The sequence below is a fragment of the Phragmites australis genome, chromosome 7, assembly GCF_958298935.1.
Source record: "Phragmites australis chromosome 7, lpPhrAust1.1, whole genome shotgun sequence".
Lineage (NCBI taxonomy): Eukaryota > Viridiplantae > Streptophyta > Magnoliopsida > Poales > Poaceae > Phragmites > Phragmites australis.
In genome coordinates, this window is record NC_084927.1 from 24747442 (window position 1) to 24766658 (window position 19217).

Sequence of the window (19217 nt, forward strand, 5' to 3'; positions counted from 1 at the left end):
CTCCGCCATTATGTGACTTCATACAATGGATCGATAATGAGCAGAATAAATCATATATGTTCCTCATGCACACCCAACATTGGACGGCAATGGAGATGATTCCATAAAATGAAAGGCAACAAGTGGAGAGATGTGACCCGCAAATGCCTACAAGAGGAAGAGCGGAAGAGGAAAGAAGAGCAGAATCGTCTCAAAGCGGAGGCGCATGAGGCATATAGGGAGCGGAAGCGTGAGAGGGCACATCGGGCTTGTGAAGCTGGACCTGAGGCTGCGAGGAAGGAAAATTACCCACGCTGCACTCAATAAAGTGTCAATAGTAATCGACTTGTTTTAATTTTCTAAGACATGTTAAGTTTAGAATCGATACATGTCTTGGTTACTTTCATAATTGTATCGTACGCGCCAATGTCGTCATTACTTTTTGTACATAGCTCCTTTAAATTCCCTAAGACATATTAGGTTTGTCATCAGTACATATTTATGATGGAATAAAAAATATACCGAACATGCCACTATCTCTATTACATTCGTTGTATGGCCTTTGCTACTTCACGTGCTTTAACATTTCAATATTACAAGGGGTATTGTTTAGCGCTGATATATGCCTAACCTAGCTATATGGATGTACGCTGAATTTTGCTCTGGACCTCATTAAATACATAATTCTTCTCAAATTAAAAAAATATTACTAAAATCAAAAAATTACCGAAATACCACATGTTGGCACTTGAATATCGATAGGCCAATCGACTCTCGCCTAGCCTGACAGCCATATTGATGTCCACCTGGGGGGCCCGACAGGCCTTTTCGGCCAACATGCGTGCCGTTAGGACTCTGGGCCTATTGTCACATAGGATGTCGGCACGTGAAGTGCTGCAAGATAACTATTCTTATAATTTTATGAATTTAGTTATTATTTTTTAATTTTTTAATAAAATAATATTATTGAAAAAAAATCCATGACTCGATTCAGTAGCAAACATTTTGTACTGTTCCCGTCAACTCGCTTTCGAGTTTGGAGTTGGAAAACCTCTTGTTCTTCGTTCTTCTTCCAAGATGGTAGCCCCCTGTGTTTCACTCTTGGTGGAGGTGTTAGTTTCCGTTCATGATCGACTTGGTTTCGGTCCCCGGGCGATGGAGAGTCGGCGGAGCCTGTGCAAGGCCGGCCAACCGCCTGCTGATCGTGCCATGGCGTGTAACGTTTCCGTGACGGTGCAAGCCACGCTGCCCTGGCCTGATGACTGTCACTTACTTTTACCTATTTCTTAGTGACAGCAGGCCAGGCATAACCAAGAAGAAGAAGAAAAAGAAATTGTCAACAACAGATCCTAGCTCTCGAGACTCTAGCTGGTATCCTTAACGCAGACGAGGTACGAGAAGAGTACGTAGCAGATGATACCAAGCTTAATTCCCCGTGAATTTCGCCATGATTGGCAGACTAGAGAAGAGAGAGTTGTTCAAGGAAACCTACATGTTCATACCAAGGATAAGATCGATGCAGCTGTTGGGTAGCAGCTGGTTGCGTTGAAGTCGAGGCACGCAAGCGCGTGCTTTTTCCTGTGAAGAAATTGCGTTTGGTTTTCGGCACCGTCAAACCCATCGAAATCTTGCCAGCTTTTTGAACTCTTTCTTGCATTTGCATAGACGACGAATGAACCATGGGGCAGAAGGTTGCAAGAGCAAGAGAAGGACGCATGTGCATTGGATATACAAAAAAGTGTGCACTGGAACGGCCGACTCGTGTCTGAACTCTGAAGTTTTGGCACCTGAACGCCTCTGGTGGCCCTCAGCATAGCATGTGCAATTGGGGGCTTTCTCCTGTAACATACGACCACTAGCACAAAAACTCCTAGGCTTGAAGTACACAGGCACTGACAAAACGGTGTGCAATATTTACTCAAGGAAAAAGAACAAATAACAGAAGGGACTGGGGCTACTGGTTCTAAAATGCCTTAATTTACACTTCGAGCTGTGTGATTTCGAAGAAAGAAACTGAGTGGCTTGACGCAGATGATCTGCATGAGCCTTCCCTCTCCATGGAGTACGCGATGAGCAGCTTCACGACGTGCCTGAATCTCCTCCTGTACGTCGGGAACTTCGACAGACTCCTCACGATTCCAACCATCCTGCCAATACAGCAGCATTGCATCAAGGAGAATCGGCAAACATGAGGAAGATGAATGTATTTGTTTTCGATGATACGAATGTCATGAAAAATGTAATGGCATTTGTGCACTATTCTAATCCTTCTTCGCCGGGTTACTAATAGAAACAATCAGATAGAATGGCCTAAGGCAGTTAAGGCACCGATATTGCTTGAATCAATTTGTGTAGTTCAGGCTAAACAGCGATGGATTAGCGTATCCAGAAGGGGGGGGGGGGGGGGAACGAAATTATCGGGATATCCCACTGTTTCTGTTATAAGAACTGAATTAAACAGTTCTATTGAAATGAAAAGAAAAAACTGTTTCTCAGAAGAAAAGTAGCAAGAGACAGCATACCTTCTACTGATGGCCTGAATTTGTGCTGTCCTCAAAGGATCTTGGGGGATTTGGGCGCCATTATCCCACGCATTAGCGCTTGCAGCATTACCTATAAAAAGGGTCAGCTTCTCCAAGAATCCCACTTCTTCCTCCGTTATATTCAGCGCCTGTATTTGCTCCTTCAGCACTAGCACAGGATGGAAGAACCAATCCAGCAACCGATCTTGAGGCCTGTTATGTTGGTTGACCTCAACACCGTTGCCCAGCAACAGCCCTCCAGAACCAGCCTTGATTGATTGTAGTACAGTGCACAACAAAGAGTAAGAAGGTAGACCCAGGCTTATAGTTTCATGGTCAGTTTCCTTTGCCCTTAACCACTCACTTAGATCAACAGTTGTTATAACATTTAAGTTCAAAAGATCCCTGCCCCGCTGTTCGCATGACTTCACAATATTTTCCCATATCTACAAATCAAGGAGCTAAATTAGGACTTCAGGGATGGTTTATGTCGATCCAGATGAAATACTAAGTAAGGCATAATGTAGATTTTATCATCTATCTTTGGTAGAACGTGAGCCAAATTACTGAAATCATCCATCCAAGATGATATAACATTCGTCGTTGTCCTTGTACATCTAATTATAGCTTTTCTGCTGTAGTAAATATATCAGCAGTTTTGCATCAACACATTGTAAAATATAACAAAATATCGGTTCAGAAACCCTGTATAACAAAATACAGCCCATGGGGGCTTGAAACTGAAATCAGAAATCCCAGCATTTTAGCTGGTAGGAACTAGGAACATTAACCAACATAAACCACCAATCATAAAAGAACTAGATACCCTGGTTATTAGTGAATGTAAACCAACTGCCCCTTGGGTTAGGTTTGCCTAAGTTCTTTATAGTGGCCACAATACAAGCCAAACCCCCATACAAAAATGCATAACAATTGCTCCTTTTATGACCTTCCTCTCATTGATGAATCATGATATTGCTTCACTTAGAACTAGCTCACCTAGTCTAGGAAATCATCAATGCAACAATCAAAATGTCAACCTATACCTACTCTTGTGTGTCCGTTTCATTTATGCCATTTCCTCAATTAGAACTAGCTCACCAACCTAAGAAAGCGTGACCACAGCGACATCAATTTGTCTTACTACCCCTTACTCCACTGTTTCACTTGGAGCAAGAAAACCAAATAAAAGAGAGCATGGACACAATACTAAAAGTGAGATTCTTTCTTCTATGACATTACTACAGATAAATTACGACCGAAGCGAATAAGGAATAGGCCCTTTGAAAGCTATCCAGTAATATACTAGGAAGCTCTACACTGCCTTTATTCTGAAGACAGGGAAAACATCGAAGGGTCCCAACATTTTCCGTTCTTGGAGAATACGCGGGAGTACTGCGTATATATTAAGCAGAAAAATGTCTGAATATTACTAATACCAGTCTCCTCAAAGGATCCAGAAATCCCACAAAAAGAAGGATCCACAATCTAGAATTGGAGGAATTTCACGAAAGGTTCCCAACATGGAACACACATTTTACCAAGTTTGCAGCAGGTATCAGAAATTTTTTGAGGGGGGAGTGTGAAAAATGATGCGTCTAGATAATTTGTATGCAGACAAGACTGCAAACAAGACGGGAATGTCATGAATTTATCTCGTGAAAGGAACAGACCTGGACCATTTTGACTTCTTGTATAGCCTCTCTTACTGATCTTGCTGGAGCCAAATTTGGAACCAACATTGCTGGTGCTTCACTGGGACCAGTAGGATATTCAGCTCCTTTAACAGAGACATTTGTTCTGACTGAGTACTCTGCAGAGTTGGATGATTTTCTCTTTCGGTAGGAAGGCCTGATAGTTTTTTAAAATAATTAAACAATTTCAAAGTGAGGAAGTGATATATATCAGAATGTTGAAGATGAAAATAATCAAGGGAAACACGTTACTTTGGAAGAATTGTCCCTTCGCGGAGGTAAAGCCAGTCATTAGTGTACTCATCAAACTCCGCAACCATGGTCACCACATACGAAACTCCCCTTCGGAACGACTTCTCCTGCAACAGCAAGACAGTGCAATTGTAGGTATATCACATACATAATCTTTCACACAGTATATGGTTCATAAGGATTGGCGATAATTCATCACTGGTAATGTAGTGACCTGGTAGACAATGACAGCTCCGTAGAGCCCCACGAAAATGCTCGAGACAATAGCTAACAGGACGCTCCCAACCACCGCCAGTGGCCAGAAAAGGATAGCGAGGCCAGCAATCGGCACGCAAACTGTTTCAAGAAATGGACCTTCGCGGCTTATAAGATCATGCAACAACCTCTGCCACCCTTTGAAGAGCATATAGGGGCTCTTTATCAGGGCGATCACTGTGTAAAGCGGTATGTCCACGACTAACCCCAGGAGGCCAACAACTATACATGAAGGCACATCCAGCAACCTGCAGAAAAATATTCAAGATGATTACGCGTGCATCCAGCAGTTGCAATTTTTCTTTTTTTAAATCTACCAATTGCAATGTGAAGTTTCAAGAATCTGTAATGTGCGCTGCGCAAGGATCATGGTGACAGAATTGCTGAGGAATATACTTCACCAACAGTCTAACACGAGACACGACACATTGCCAGAACAGGGTATTATATGACAAAAGGCTAAGCACGTCCTTATCATGACAAACCCATCCTTGTGAACACGGAGCTAACAGATGAATTTCGGTGGAACTTGAACAAAACTGGAAAGTTTTCAGTTAATTCGCTTTACATGGCACTTATAAATAATGACGAACTAAGAATAAACAAAAAAAACTTTGGAAACTAAAGATTCCATTAAAAATAAAAAATTTCCTTTGGTACCTTTGTAAAGGGGTCCTTCTAACAAAGGGTAACCTAATCAAAAGATAATGGAAATGAAGTCAGAAATGTTGTTTTTTTTTAAAAAACGTGATGATTAAGCAACTCTTCTTTGACTGTCGTTTTGCGAGATTTGCATGGTTCATAATCCAAGTGGCATCTAATCTTTACTCACTAAGAAATGTCCCAAATATGTCTGGCAACTGGCTAGGTAGGATTAGTAGTCAATGGAAAGCCAGAATAATGGTAATGGTGGCTGCTGTTTTTTTGTTATGGCTATGCAGAAATGATATGATTTTTAATAAGAAGAAAATTAATTCTTCTTTACAGATTATTTATATATGTACACGGTTGCTCCGTACATAGGCTATGTGGCAGCGACAGGAGCTCCAAAGTATGGTGGCAGCGGTATGTACTCTTTTGAAGCGGGCGGTCAAGAAGATTTTTACCCGGTTTGGATGGCAGTTTAGACTTCGAATTGATGCATCTACATAGACCACGAGCCGGCGCTTTTGTTCAATCTTTTTTGGTTTTAGTCTTCTTTTTTCTTCTCCTTTTAGGTTGTGTGCATCCGAGTTATAAAAAACCGAAAGTGAACTCTTATTTGTTTGTATCACCTTAATGTAACGATAAATGTCAATAAATCTTCCTTTATCGAAAAAACAACAACACTGAGCTAACTTTAAACAACCAAAGAATGGCAATTGGTAGGATGGCAGATACCTTATCGAATGGGGCTCACGATTCTGGGAGCTCTCGCGCAACTCCGTCAGGTAAACGGGGTAGGAGTGGAAGCACATATCGGCGAAGTCCCTAACCACCGTGCAGCTGCCCTTGATGGTGCCCCACGTTCCATCCTGCTCAAAGCCGAATCGTCTCAGTGTTGGTTGGTTTCAACTGCATCGTGCAGAAGATAATCTGAAATTGTATCTTACCACAATGCCATGCACGAACTTCTTGGCCTCGCTCTCCTGCCTGAATGCCTCGAAGGTGGAGATCCACGGCGTGAAGAAGCCGTACCCGAGAGCCACCAGCGCGCTGCCGAAGATGCCGAGCCCGAGCCAGAGGCCGAACAGCACCGGCAGCGCGATGAGCACGGCTAATTTCAGGCCCGCGTTGATGCGGTCGGTCCTGGATTCAGAATGCAGATTGCAGAGCAACAACGATCAGTCAAACAATATGGCCATTTATTCTCCCTAAGATGCAATTGGCAGCAAAACGAATTTCGAAAACCAAGGGGAAAGAATAATTAATGCTTGCCACCAAAACATTCAGAAGAAGGATCGAAACGAAAAAACAAACTTTTCTGAGTAATTAATAAAGCAAGAACACAACGACAAGAGTTGTTCGGCGGCTTACTTGACGAGCGAGTAGATTGTCCACCAGACGTGCGCCGGGAAGAGCACGAGTATGACGCCGACGTTGCCCAGTATCATCAGCGCCGCGGCAATGGGGCCGACCACCATCGCTGCACATCAATTGTAGGAGTCAAGAAAATAAGCACACACAGAGAACAGAACCTCAAGCACGACTCCAAATCAAGCATGGTAAGACGTGATTATTTACAAGAAAGGCATGCCTTTGATGCCGCCGAGGAAGAAGGCGGCACAGAAGGAGAAGACCACGTACGCGACTTGCAGCGAGTGCTGCATCGAGGCCATGGGCTTCGCGTAGTTGGCCGCCACCCACGCCTTCACCGTGTCCATCGACCGTTGCCGGCGGTCGGCCGCCGCGCCTCCCTCACATCCACGGCCGGCGACGCCGCCAAGAACGAACGGGAACCACGCCTCCGCAAGAATCAAGAAAGGAGGCGATTTCCCAAGCTACTCTTTGCCAGCGGACGGAGAGCACAAGAGAAAGAAGGACAGGGAAAGAAGCGCCGGTCCTCGCTTTCGCTCGCGGGAATCTGCGACTGGCCAGCGGACGGAGGCGGCCGGCGCGGGAAAACAAATCAGCGGCTTGTGCGACAAGCCGTTCCTGGAGAAACAGGTTATATAAGCTCGCGGGCGGGTCAAACCGGCGGCTGCGCTCCCGTTCGCGCTCGTGTTCTTGCGGGAGAAGAGGAGGGGAGGGGAGAGAAGGTTCGAGTTTTTTTTTGGACTTTTCAGTTTTTTTTCCAGGGAAGTTGGGAGTGGAGTTAACTGGCCAGACAGAAGCAAACAGCAAACAGTTTTGTATGGGTGATTTTTTACAGTTGGGTCTTAAATAGAGTGCACGTTTGAGGGTCGAATTCTGAACTAGCAAAGTTGCATCCGTGCGTCTTATCAGTTAGCCGTTCGCTCGTATACTGTGAGTGGTTTTTGTTGAGAACGTTTATCTTTTAAAGGCTTTGTAGGTAAAATACTAAAACTATATCTATAAAGAGTTTTGAAACTGTGTACCTGTGACGAAGAACAGGAGCTACGTTCCACCTACAAATCTTATCTTCTGTGCGTTTCTTCTTCCTTATATTTACTAACGTATCAACCTATACGACTGCACATACTAAAAATTTAGCTTACGATAAAATTGTAGATATTTATGTTAATAATGGTCGTATGTTAAGATATATCAGTTATTTATATTTAAATATTAAAATGTAAAATATAAATGTAATTTTTGTTTATAATATTGGAATCATGTTTATTATTTGTGAATGGATCTAATTTAAATTTTTCATTTTATGTGTTATGCAAATTGATTTTTATTTGTTTCTTGATTTTTTGAAATTATTACTATTTTTAATGTTGTCACCGTATCTCATATTATTTTTTTGAAATACATTATAAATTTTTTGATATTATTTTTATGTGATAATCCGTAATATGTTTGCGTTCTATTGTTTTAATTTTGTAATGTTTGATTACACGCATATTTAATTGGTATATTTTAATTGATTTGAAAAAGTGTGTTGATTGCTAAGGTAACTAAGTTGAAATTTGCTAACGTAATCTTATTGGAAAAAGATATCTAAAAAAGGAAAGAAAATGCAAAGCAAGAAGTAGTCTTGAGGTTGGATTCTATAATTTATTTTTTAATCTTTTATGTTGTTTAGTCTGCTTGTTGATCCATAGTTACAAATAATCAATCAATTCAACGGTCGAATGTTTTGCTTTTTTATTGAAATTTTTAGGATTTTTCAGGATTAACGTGGAGGCAAAAAAAACCACCAATTAATAAATATAAGATAGGAACTGAAGGAAACGAACGATCTTCTACCATCTTCTTCACGCCCCAATTTGCTGCCGAGAAGAGGAAAATGGGATCAGGAGATCCGAGACATCACCATTAATCAACATTTGTGTCTATGGCTTTAAGCTTTTGGTGAGGCCCTGGGTGACTAACGACATCAGGGGAGAGAGGACAAAGTTGACGGCACACTTGATAAGGATGATAAGGTGACCAGGAGAACCAATGTTTTATCCGCAAGTGCCAAACTGACAGGCATCTTATGATGTATGTTAGGACTAATCACTGACTTTAGACTCCCCTGAAAAAATTGTTGAAAATGAACTTAGGATGTATCATAGTTTGGTGCACATAGTATTTTTTTTTAACTTACGATTAAAGGACAAACATGATTATGTCGACTTTTGTGTCATTACTTATTAGTTGTACTTATATATTTTCATATACTTGTATTAATTTTGAGAACTTGAGAATCACTGCAAAATGGCGGGAACCGTCACTGGTAGCATTGTTATTTATTTATTTAGTTTGTCGCTGGAGAAAATGTCTTTTTTTCGAGAACACACTGAACAATAGCATGACAATCAATTAAAGAGAAAAATAGACGTTGCTAAGGCTAGGGAGAAAAGTGTCAATAGTGCATTTTGATCAATAGTTTTTTAGAATACGTAGCATTGCAAGTACGCAGCTCTGAAATTTTACCTGCGCCCGTGATAATCCATTCGATAATAATTTATGAGAGTGTCATATAAACCAATTCACCATTTCTTATCTCATTTCCCCCCTTAGATATAAATATGCAGGAGATCAATTAAATCTCATTTCATTTTTTGTCATTATTGTTGGGATTTATAGACGCGGAAGGCATTAACGTGGAAAAACTCTTCAATGTGAAGGTAAAAAACTATAGGAGATAATATCTATTAATTTGGTACAGAATAAGTACATAACTGGCCTATATTTATACGGGTATGTTCGAAGTTTTATGTGCTTATGACTCCATCTTTTTTAAGACATAATATCTAACAATTATTATTCAAGTTGGTCTCGAGTATATCACGCACCCCTTCCCTACTCCTTTTTATTCCAACTGTTAAGTTCTGACGTGTGACCATTTTTTTAGTTGCCAAAGTAGGCCTGTAGTATTTTGCGATATGTACATTTTTTTCTAATGACCTCGCAATCTTTACATTGACTTGCAGCCAGTTGGCATGGACTCATACGTCTGTCCTTTATTTTGTCACACGCTATCTATCGAATATCTACCTATAGAGTATATAAGTATATGAAGTATATCATATATAGATGAGTTATGTTGTATATATACTTGATAACTTTGGATATTATAGAACCAAATATACGATATCTGATACTTTTGGAGTCTAGAAGGTGTATATTAGGAATGTCTCGATTGCTTACCCTACTCGAAAAGACCGGTATGCATAATATATTTATCTACTTGGATGATAAGAATCACTCCCTATCGATTATGGATGAATAGGAAGCGATACATTACCCCAATACAGGGATCCAGATCCCCTGGGAGGCTCTCTTTTTCCGGCTACTCGAGGCAAGTATGAGGACCTTGACTCAGAAGGAACTCAACGACTTTAGCTTTAGGTTAGACTAGATCCGATCTACTCATTGTAATAGGTTAGCCATATTGTATATACTCGAGTGAATACATATACAAAATCATCCGCACATGATGTAGGGTATTACTCTAACTGGAGGCACTAACCTATATACATCGTGTGTGCCTCGCTTCATGTTCGATTACTGATTCATGAATGTAACCCCATTATTTTTTGGACACATTGTGGTCTTGTGCTTTTCAGGATCAACTATGTCTCAAGTACACATCGGCATAGATTCTCTAACGACGGCTTCTATGACCACTTCAGGTCAACAACGATCATCCTTGAATCACCCCTAGCCAGATCGAAGATCACATTTGGAACTATGATCTTCCGTTGGGACCATCAAGGTAAACTGATTCGCACCGGTATTATCAAGTCTAGACCATTGGACGCATACCGCGAGGTGAGACATCTCGAGTGGTTACTATTCTGAGGGAGCTCGTCCCTCAATGTTTAAGCCGTTGGCGGTGGAGGTGTGCCCACCGGAAGTCATCATTGAAGACCAGGAGGTACCTGACCTCCTACAGTTTGTCGATGGAGAGTTGTGTCAAGGACATGTAAGGCTCTAACTGTAGATGCCTCTTATAGCATATCGCCAGCAACACTGGTACCGTGAGAGGCGACTACCGTTGTTGGATCCTCGAGAATTTTCATGCCATTGTTTACCACATCATTTGGATCTACTGCCATTAGGTTAGCAGGTAGGATATCAGCTCCCCTGGCTATGAACACGAATCGGTTTGTTAGGCTACTCTGGCTAGTGACGGAGTTATCGTCACCACCCTCGTCGTTGTCGGTGGAGCAGCATCATCTCGATCACAGCTAAGTTTGGGCAGTGATGTTTTCGGCACTCTAGATTCTAATATCTAGGGTGCCCATCTGATTCTGAGATCTCTTCCAGAGTTGGATTCAGCAAATCATTTGACCCATATCGTTAACCAGGTCAGGACCCTACTCGATGCGATCCAGATCCAAGCTGCTCGAGCGAACAATCCTAGCAACTATAGGCGCCCCAGCCGTCAAGGCACCAACTCGAGGAGCCACAGACGCGAGTATCCCCAAGTCTAGGGATCCCATGCAGGAAGCTCAGTTGATTGAGCACGAGCACCACTTTGCGGGCCAAACTATAACTGTCCTATCCGTAGGCACATGAACCAGGGAGACATGAGGAATCGCATTCCCCATAATCATCATGATCTACGTACAGTGATAGACAACCGTCATGAGGAACTCCGTGAGGACGGTCGCCGTCATTACGATCGCAGATCTCCAAGATGAGATAGTCGGCGTGACTCCCCTACTCGAAGGAATAGGAGTGATAGTCCTCCCCCACTCCTCCTGAATAATTTGATGAAGGCTGCAAAGCTTTTGTACATGAGCTTAGGTTGATACGATGGCCCGATAAGTTCAAGACAGGTCCAATCTAGAAGTACGATAGACAGATCAACCCCAACGAGTGGCTACAGATCTATACCATGATTGTTCGAGCAGTGAGCGACGACAACATGGTAATGAAACCAACCAACACGACTTTGACAAATGCCATATCATCAAAAAGAAGTCGATGAAAAGCTCAAGGTTGTTGTTGCTGAGCATAATAGTAAGCATGCCAAGTCAAACGTTAATGGTGACGAGCTCGAATTCTATGAGGCCGACCAAAGTCTAGTACACATCTTCGGAGGATCCGCCGCATATGAATCTAAAAGACAGTACAAGGCTGTCGAACAAGCGGTCAATTTGGCTCCGACTGGGCCTACTTGATACCTCAAGTGGTCAGAGGTTCCAATCACATTCAATCAAGTTGATCATCTAGCCACAGTTCCATAGCTTGGTCGATACCCAGTTGTGGTCCAACCAACTATCCACAACATCAAAGTCTCCCAAACTTTGGTCGATGGGGGTTGTTCGCTTAACCTCATCTTCACTGAATCCCTAGACAAGATGGGAGTGTTCAGAGGTCAGAACTTAAGGCGCGAGTCAAGCCTTTCCATGGCATAACCCCCAACTCATTGACCGTGCTCCTGGGCTAGATCGAGTTACCGATCATGTTTGGCACGCCCGACAACTTCCAGAAAGAGAAGCTTACCTTCAATGTCACGAACTTTAAGACGACGACAACGTGATCCTAGGCTGCCTAATGATGGGCAAGTTTGTGGCAGTGGTGCACTGTGCATACCAGACGCTCAAGATTCTGGCTCCCAAAGGGGTCATAACTGCCAAGGGAGATCAACGTGCGGTGGTCAAATGTGACAAGCAGAGCCTGGACATGGTTGAACACCTCAGTTGAGCGTCAACCACTACTAAAGGCATGAATTCCAAGTATCAAGCCATCGTTGAGATCAAGGACTCCAAGCTTGTAAGTCTTGCTGACACCTCCAAGTCTAACGATGTCGCCAAAGGTGAGACCAACGATGACGCTAGTGACAAAAAGACTGATTGTGGCGTCAAGGGGATGCCAAGACAGTTAAGGTTGAGGCTAACCTCAACCCCAAATAGGAATTCGAGATCATCACTTTCCTCTGGGCAAACAGAGACATGTTTGAGTGGCAACCATTCGATATACCTGGAGTCCCTAGGGAGGTGATCGAGCATCGACTAGCTCTTAAGCCTAACTCCAAATCTATGGTGCAAAAGTAGCAAGATTTGCAGAGGATCGGAAGCAAGCTATCCAGGAGGAGGTCAACAAACTCCTTTATGTGGATTTTATTCAAGAAGTTCATCACCCTACATTGCTCACAAATCCCATCCTCATCGAGAAAACTAATGGCTGATGGAGAATATGCATCGACTTTACCATCCTCAACAAAGCCTGTCCAAAAGATCATTGTCCTCTTCCATGCATCGACCAAATTATCAACTCTACAGCGGGCTTTACATTGTTGTATTTTCTAGATGTCTATTTGGGGTATCGCCAAATTATTTTGGGAATAGAAGATGAGGAGAAAACTACTTTTACTACTCCTTTTGTTGTATTTTGCTATATAAAGATGCCCTTCAGTTTAAAGAATGCTGGCACAAAAGGCGAGGGATTCGAACCCCCGGTATTCCTATCAATACTTCGGTTTTCAAGACTGACTCTTTCAACCGCTCAGACATCCATCCCTACGCTCACCCGCCCTATCTATCTGCGCTCTGGCAGTCCTATTTGACCCGAAACCGATCGATCTAGCCACGAGCAGGTTGAAGAGAGCTCTAACAAGCCTTGGAGGACCGAACCCATGTATGTGGCAAAATACGGGGATGACTTGTGGCTTGGGGTGAAAGGCCAACCAAGATCGGATATAGCTGGTTTTCCGTGAAGTTAAACGAATCCACCTTTATTTTGTGCTACTTATCAACGATGTATTCAAAACTGTCTACAGCCCCAAATTGGGCACAATATAGAAGCTTATGTCGATGATATTGTAGTCAAGTCGAGAACCAGGGATGCTTTGATTGACGATCTCAAGGAGACGTTCGACAACCTCAGGAAGTATCGTATGATACTCAATCCAGAGAAGTGCACGTTTGGCGTTCCGTTCAGCAAGCTTCTCGACTTCCTGATGTCGAGTCGAGGCATTAAGGACAATTCATACAAAATCAAGTCTCTTGACCAGATGCGGTCACCTCGAACACTGAAGGAGGTTAAAAAATTAACAAGATGCATTGCAGCTCTTAGTCGATTTATTTTCAGCATGGGCGATTGAGGGATGCCTTTTTTAAGTTGCTGAAGAAGTATGATAGGTAAATTTCTGCATTGTCACAGGCAGCTGCAAGGCACCAACCTCTGCGGGTTCTATGTTGCCCAGTATATGCTGCAAATCATTGGCTCTAGTCCACTAGTATATCCATCGGTTAGTGTAATTATAGTATATTAAAATACATTTTTTATAATTGTGTCTAACTATTTTAATTTTTCTATAGATATATAAATTTCCTACAAATAATCTCGTGAAGAACAGTCTCATATATATTCAAAAACGACCCATCCATTTCATACTTGAGGATATCATACAGGAGAGCGATGGATTGCATGATTGTGGCAACTTTAGGAGCTAAGATTTGTAATCTCAATAGAAGCTGGTCATTTCATATATTAAAAATGCTTGCATCTTACAGTCTATTGATGCATTATACCTTTATGGCTAATGATATAGAAAATGAAGCAAATGCACTCATTACTTCCTTTTAATTTAGTGCGCTAAAGTTAATTTGTTGGTTTATATATTGTCAGGCACGAGGTTGACTCAAGAATAAAGAATGAAGAATGCTTTGCAATGTTGTGAGGACTTGTAATATTTATGTGTATGACTTTGTGGTATTGAATGAAGATGTTCGATTGCTGTGTTTATGATATGTATATGTTGCTCGATCTGTTGTTGTTTGAATGCAGTATTGTATAAATGCACAGTACAGACAGTTCTACGCCTATAACAGTATGTACAAATGCACAGTATAGACAGCTCGAAACTGGAGCCATATGCACTAAACAATGTTTACATACGGCTCAAAACTTAGAGCCGTATGTGATAATATCTATTACAGACGGCTCATTATTGGAGCTATCTTTATTGTTCCTATATCACAGATGATTCAAAATTTGGAGCCGTCTATGATAATCTATAATATAGATGGCTCTAGTCACGAGCTGTTTGTACAAATCTTTATACAGATGGTTCAAAACTCATCTGTATAAATTTGATTTGTATAGACTCTTTTCCACAGATGGTTCGAAAAAGTGTCCCACATGGGTGTTGTGAACCGTTTGTACAAATGAATTTTCTAGTAGTGTTTGCATCGACTGCTTTGGATAAGGGCCAGTAGAGGCATATACTGAGTTGATGATGGATAAGTACACCTAATAAGGTATAACTACACAAGAGATAATCAGACATCTCATGTCTAATGACTAAAGAGGTTCTAAAGTTCTAGTTGATCCCATGTGTGTCCTATGTCGAGTTCATGTCCAAACGCTGGTTAAACATGCAAGTCAGTGAAAGTTTGCAAAAGGTCATCGTGTTTTCTGTTTCTAGTTTGACACTAGTCTTTTCCTTATTATTATAGTCTTCTCGAGTGTTCACTCGAGGGTCACACATCTAATGGCTTGTTTAATTGAGTTTACAGGTATCAACAAATAAACAATCATCTAGTATCAAGAATGGTTATAGCATGTACTTATCAATTGTTGCATCTACTTATGCTAACTCTATTTCATAAGCAAGGGAATAGCAAACAGTAGTATGTTAGACAAGCAAAATGATAGTACTATTACAGACATTCCCAGATCATAAAACAAGTTTCAAGTGTTTTTTAGCCAAATGGACCATCAGCTTGATGGACTCTCCTCACTATCATCATAAGGTAGGTTGAGCCCTAGCGACTCAACAAAGGCTGGGATCACAGGCTGAACGTTGTGAATAAGTCTTGCTGCTTCCTTAGTGGTATAGTTAAACCGACTGTCACTACTGAGGTGTCGAGTGCGGTGTTGTAACTCTTGAGGATGGCGAGCTACATAGCGGCACTCACAGAGGCCAATTGAGTCATACGGTCGAGCGTCTGTTACTTTAGCTCTTGAAGTGCCAAGACTGCAACGTCTCGTTGAGTGGCAGCAACATTTCGCTCGGCGATAGTAGCATTCCTTTTGGCTTCCATGACCTTTAGTTCGGCTCTTGCGGTCTTTGCTTGGTTCTTGAGTTTTTCCTGATACTTGATGTTGCCATCAATAGTCTTCATCGTATTAGAAAGAAGTTTTTTCTTGCAGTTATTGGAGGACTCAAGAACTGAAAAAAGCGAACAGAAAAGTAACTCCCGTTAGTCACCTAATGATCAAATCACATACTTGTGATCTAGGGATGGACTCACGTTTGATTTTCTCCTGCTTGGCTTTAAAGTCCATTTGGTAATCGATATAGCCCTTTTTAGTAGTGGCTATTTGAGCACCCGCTATATGGAGGAGAATTTTTATCGCTGCCTAAGGGTCATCTTCTAGGCCCGATACTAAGTTCTCAATTTTCTTAAGCTTTGGATTTTCTTCAGGGGTGCTCAAGGCAGAATCTCCAACTTAAGAGTTGGAACTGGGCCAATAGAAGGGGTCAATGACGGATGACTGGTCGATTCGCTGGCAGTCTAATTTTTTTTTTTTTTTTTTTTTGCCTCCTCTGGAATTGACAGCCTGCAATCAATAGAATAAGGGAAAGAAAGAAAAAGGCTTTCTGCTAAGATTAGAATTTAAGACAAACATCTTTGCAACCGGAAAGCGTGTCATGATGCTCGACTTCTGCCTTTTGATAATTACTTTCTTCGTTATCAGACCGGTAACCGGAGCCGATTGTGTTGAAGTAGTAACCTGGATGACAGATAAAGCTAAGGCATCCGTAGCCTGTAAAGGGTTAGCCAATAATAATTTTATTAAGCTTATCGAGTGAATCTTTAAAAGAAGGGCCAATCAAAGGGCAATGACTCAGTAAGAGTTACCTCTTTGGTCGAGTCATCAGACACGGTGGTCTCTCGAGGTGGTGATTGCGAGGATGCACCAGATGTCCCCTAAAAAAGGTCACTCATATAGACACAATGTTAATAAGTATACACTCGGTACCAAAAAAAACTATCAACTACTGGAAGATTTAATTTCAGTACCAGAAGACTTCTTCGCTTGCGCTTGAGAGGCGTCGGATCATACATCAGATTAAAGGACGAGGATGATCTCTTTGATTGAAGGGACCCTTCGGCTCCTTGATCAGATGGTACTTTCCCTTGTCACTGGAACCAATGGGGGAACTGTTGTCAAGATCTAATACCTCGTTCGTAAGGATACACTCTTGATGGAAGACAGGAACCTGGGGTCGAAAGACCAAATCAGATCAAGTAAACCATAATCAGCCTTGCTTTCTTGCTTAAGAAATTCTCATCTTTGGTCGAGGATTCGCAAAGGAGCATGGAAGAATGTGGCATTCTGGTGCTTTTGTTAGAGATGAGTTTGTTTAACCGAACAATAACATTTTGCAAAGACAGAGCCAGAATCGATGGATATGAGTTCTTCTGGCGGAGGCGTGTGTTTGGGTGGAGAGAAATGAAGGTTTGTGCGAGAAGATTGGCAGTCATGGCGAGTAATAACTGCTACAATCCGGTTAGTATGGGTAAATTTTGCGAATTCCTATTTTGTTTGAAGTATATTACTATAGAAAAAAAAAGAAAGATAGACCAAAAAACTTAGTCTTTTTGACAACACTCCCGTGTCTGTGATGCTTCGATCGGCTTGAAAAGCGGCATGATGAAGATATATGAATCTCTGCACGCCCATCTATATTTTGCAAGCATCACATGCTCATATACCGGTTTTCCAAATTTCAAAAGGTTTTTTAATTCTACTCAGAGACGGATATCGATAAATCAATACTATTGGCCCTTATCTAGTCTTGAGTGTGGATAACAATAGGGCGTTTGACCCAAAAGTGTTTCCACTCGATGCTTGAAGTAGAGCATCTTCTTGTTCGATTCTTTCAACTATAAGTTTGATCTACCTTACTCGATCAAGCTTGAACTTGGCTGTACTTGAGTAGGCGCTTGCAGAAATCTTTCCTGCTGAGTAGAGTTAAGAGGCTACTATCGAATATCTAACTATAGGGTATATATGTATATAGAGTGTACCATATACGAAACTGAATCTACGGTACCTGCTACTTCCGGAGTTTAGAAGGTGTATCCTAGAAAGACCTCAATTGCTTACCCAACTCGAGAAGACTAGTATTCATAATAGATATATCTACTTAGACAACAAGAATGACTCCCTATCAATTATGAATAGATATGATGTGGTATATCATCGCTATATAAGGCGGAGACTCAGATCTCCCAAGGGGCTTTTTTTTCAGCTACTCGAGGCAAGTATCCGAACCTTAACATAGAAGAAACTCGATGATTTTAGCCTAGATTAGACTAAATCCGGTCTATTTCTCGTAATAGGTTAGCCACATTGCAGGTACTCGAGTGAATATATATACATAATCATCTACATATGATGTATCATATTACTTCAACCGAAAATCCGAACATGTATATATTATATGTGTCCCGCTTCGTATTCGATCTCTAATTCATAAAAATAACCTTATTATTTTTCAGATGTATTATTAAAAACAAATCCTCGATACTAACTTGTCCGAATTACTCGACCGGAACAGCTCAGTACAAATACGGAGAAATTACCGCGAAAGGAGCAAAGAGTCTGAGAAACTTCTCGTTGCCGTGGAAACCCATCCGGCCGGCAACGGCGTTACGTGCTCCGTGTGGCTTGTAACCCTGGCACTGCACGGTTCCTTGTCCGCTTCCTCTGGCTCGTGTCAGCATACGCTACCAGGTACCGATTAGCCCTGCTACGGCCTGCTGGTTGGCACGTGCCTCACCTTTTGGCTTCGACACACGTGTGGCATGAAACTCGCTGCGAGTTCATAGCCACAGTTTTTCATACTTACGCCTAAGATTCTATATGTTTGACCAATTTAAACAACTATTTAGTTTGCAACCGTGGTTATAGCAATATTCCTTTGCTACATAACCGCTGCTCCGTGGTTCAGGACCGAGCTCAATTTTAACTGGTTTACCATATCCCTGAGCCCATTGGACCAGCATCGAAAATTGTGGGAGCTTCACGTGAAACATTTTTTTAAAAATCGTGTATTTTGTATTAATCCTTAGCATAAGAATGTTGGACTTTTGATGTGCTAGCTTTAAGGATTTTGGGGGATTTCACTACGATTATATTCTTGTTGAAATTCCTCCTATCCAAGATTGCCAAACTGGAGATCTTGACAATTCCACAATGACTGCACCACCCGTTGTGGATTGTTGGGGGCAACGCGAATGTATAAATTCAAAGCCTGATTCCATCCAGATGCGAACCAAATCGTAATGAATTGAACCCAAATAGCTGGTCTGCAGGTTTGACGATCTTTCTTGCAAAATATTACACTCAAATGGTAGATCATGTAGATGTTTCGTGTGTAATTTTCTTCTGGCGGCACATTTTTTCCCTGTGGAAGCCAAGAGCCCAAGATCGTCATCCGTTACATATA

At 41.7% G+C, this 19217-nt stretch overlaps 1 protein-coding gene across 5 annotated transcripts; it reads right to left on the reverse strand.

Annotated features, from left to right (window-relative positions):
• Nucleotides 1–1872: 1872 nt before the first annotated feature.
• LOC133924319 (uncharacterized membrane protein At3g27390-like) lies at nt 1873–7466 on the reverse strand. 5 transcript variants are annotated; one of them, XM_062369800.1, is made up of 10 exons: nt 6939–7466; nt 6719–6827; nt 6295–6490; nt 6083–6216; nt 5363–5395; nt 4662–4950; nt 4448–4554; nt 4175–4352; nt 2502–2770; nt 1873–2126 (listed from the first exon to the last, which is right to left on the reverse strand). In XM_062369800.1, the coding sequence occupies exons 1-10, from the start codon at nt 7063–7065 to the stop codon at nt 1958–1960; spliced, it is 1611 nt and encodes a 536-aa protein (XP_062225784.1). In that variant the 5' UTR covers nt 7066–7466; the 3' UTR covers nt 1873–1957. The 5 variants fall into 5 exon arrangements, with proteins under 5 accessions (XP_062225784.1, XP_062225780.1, XP_062225782.1 ...); XM_062369796.1 differs by having other exon boundaries at nt 2502–2947; nt 6939–7461; XM_062369798.1 differs by having other exon boundaries at nt 2502–2947; nt 6989–7460.
• Nucleotides 7467–19217: the final 11751 nt, after the last annotated feature.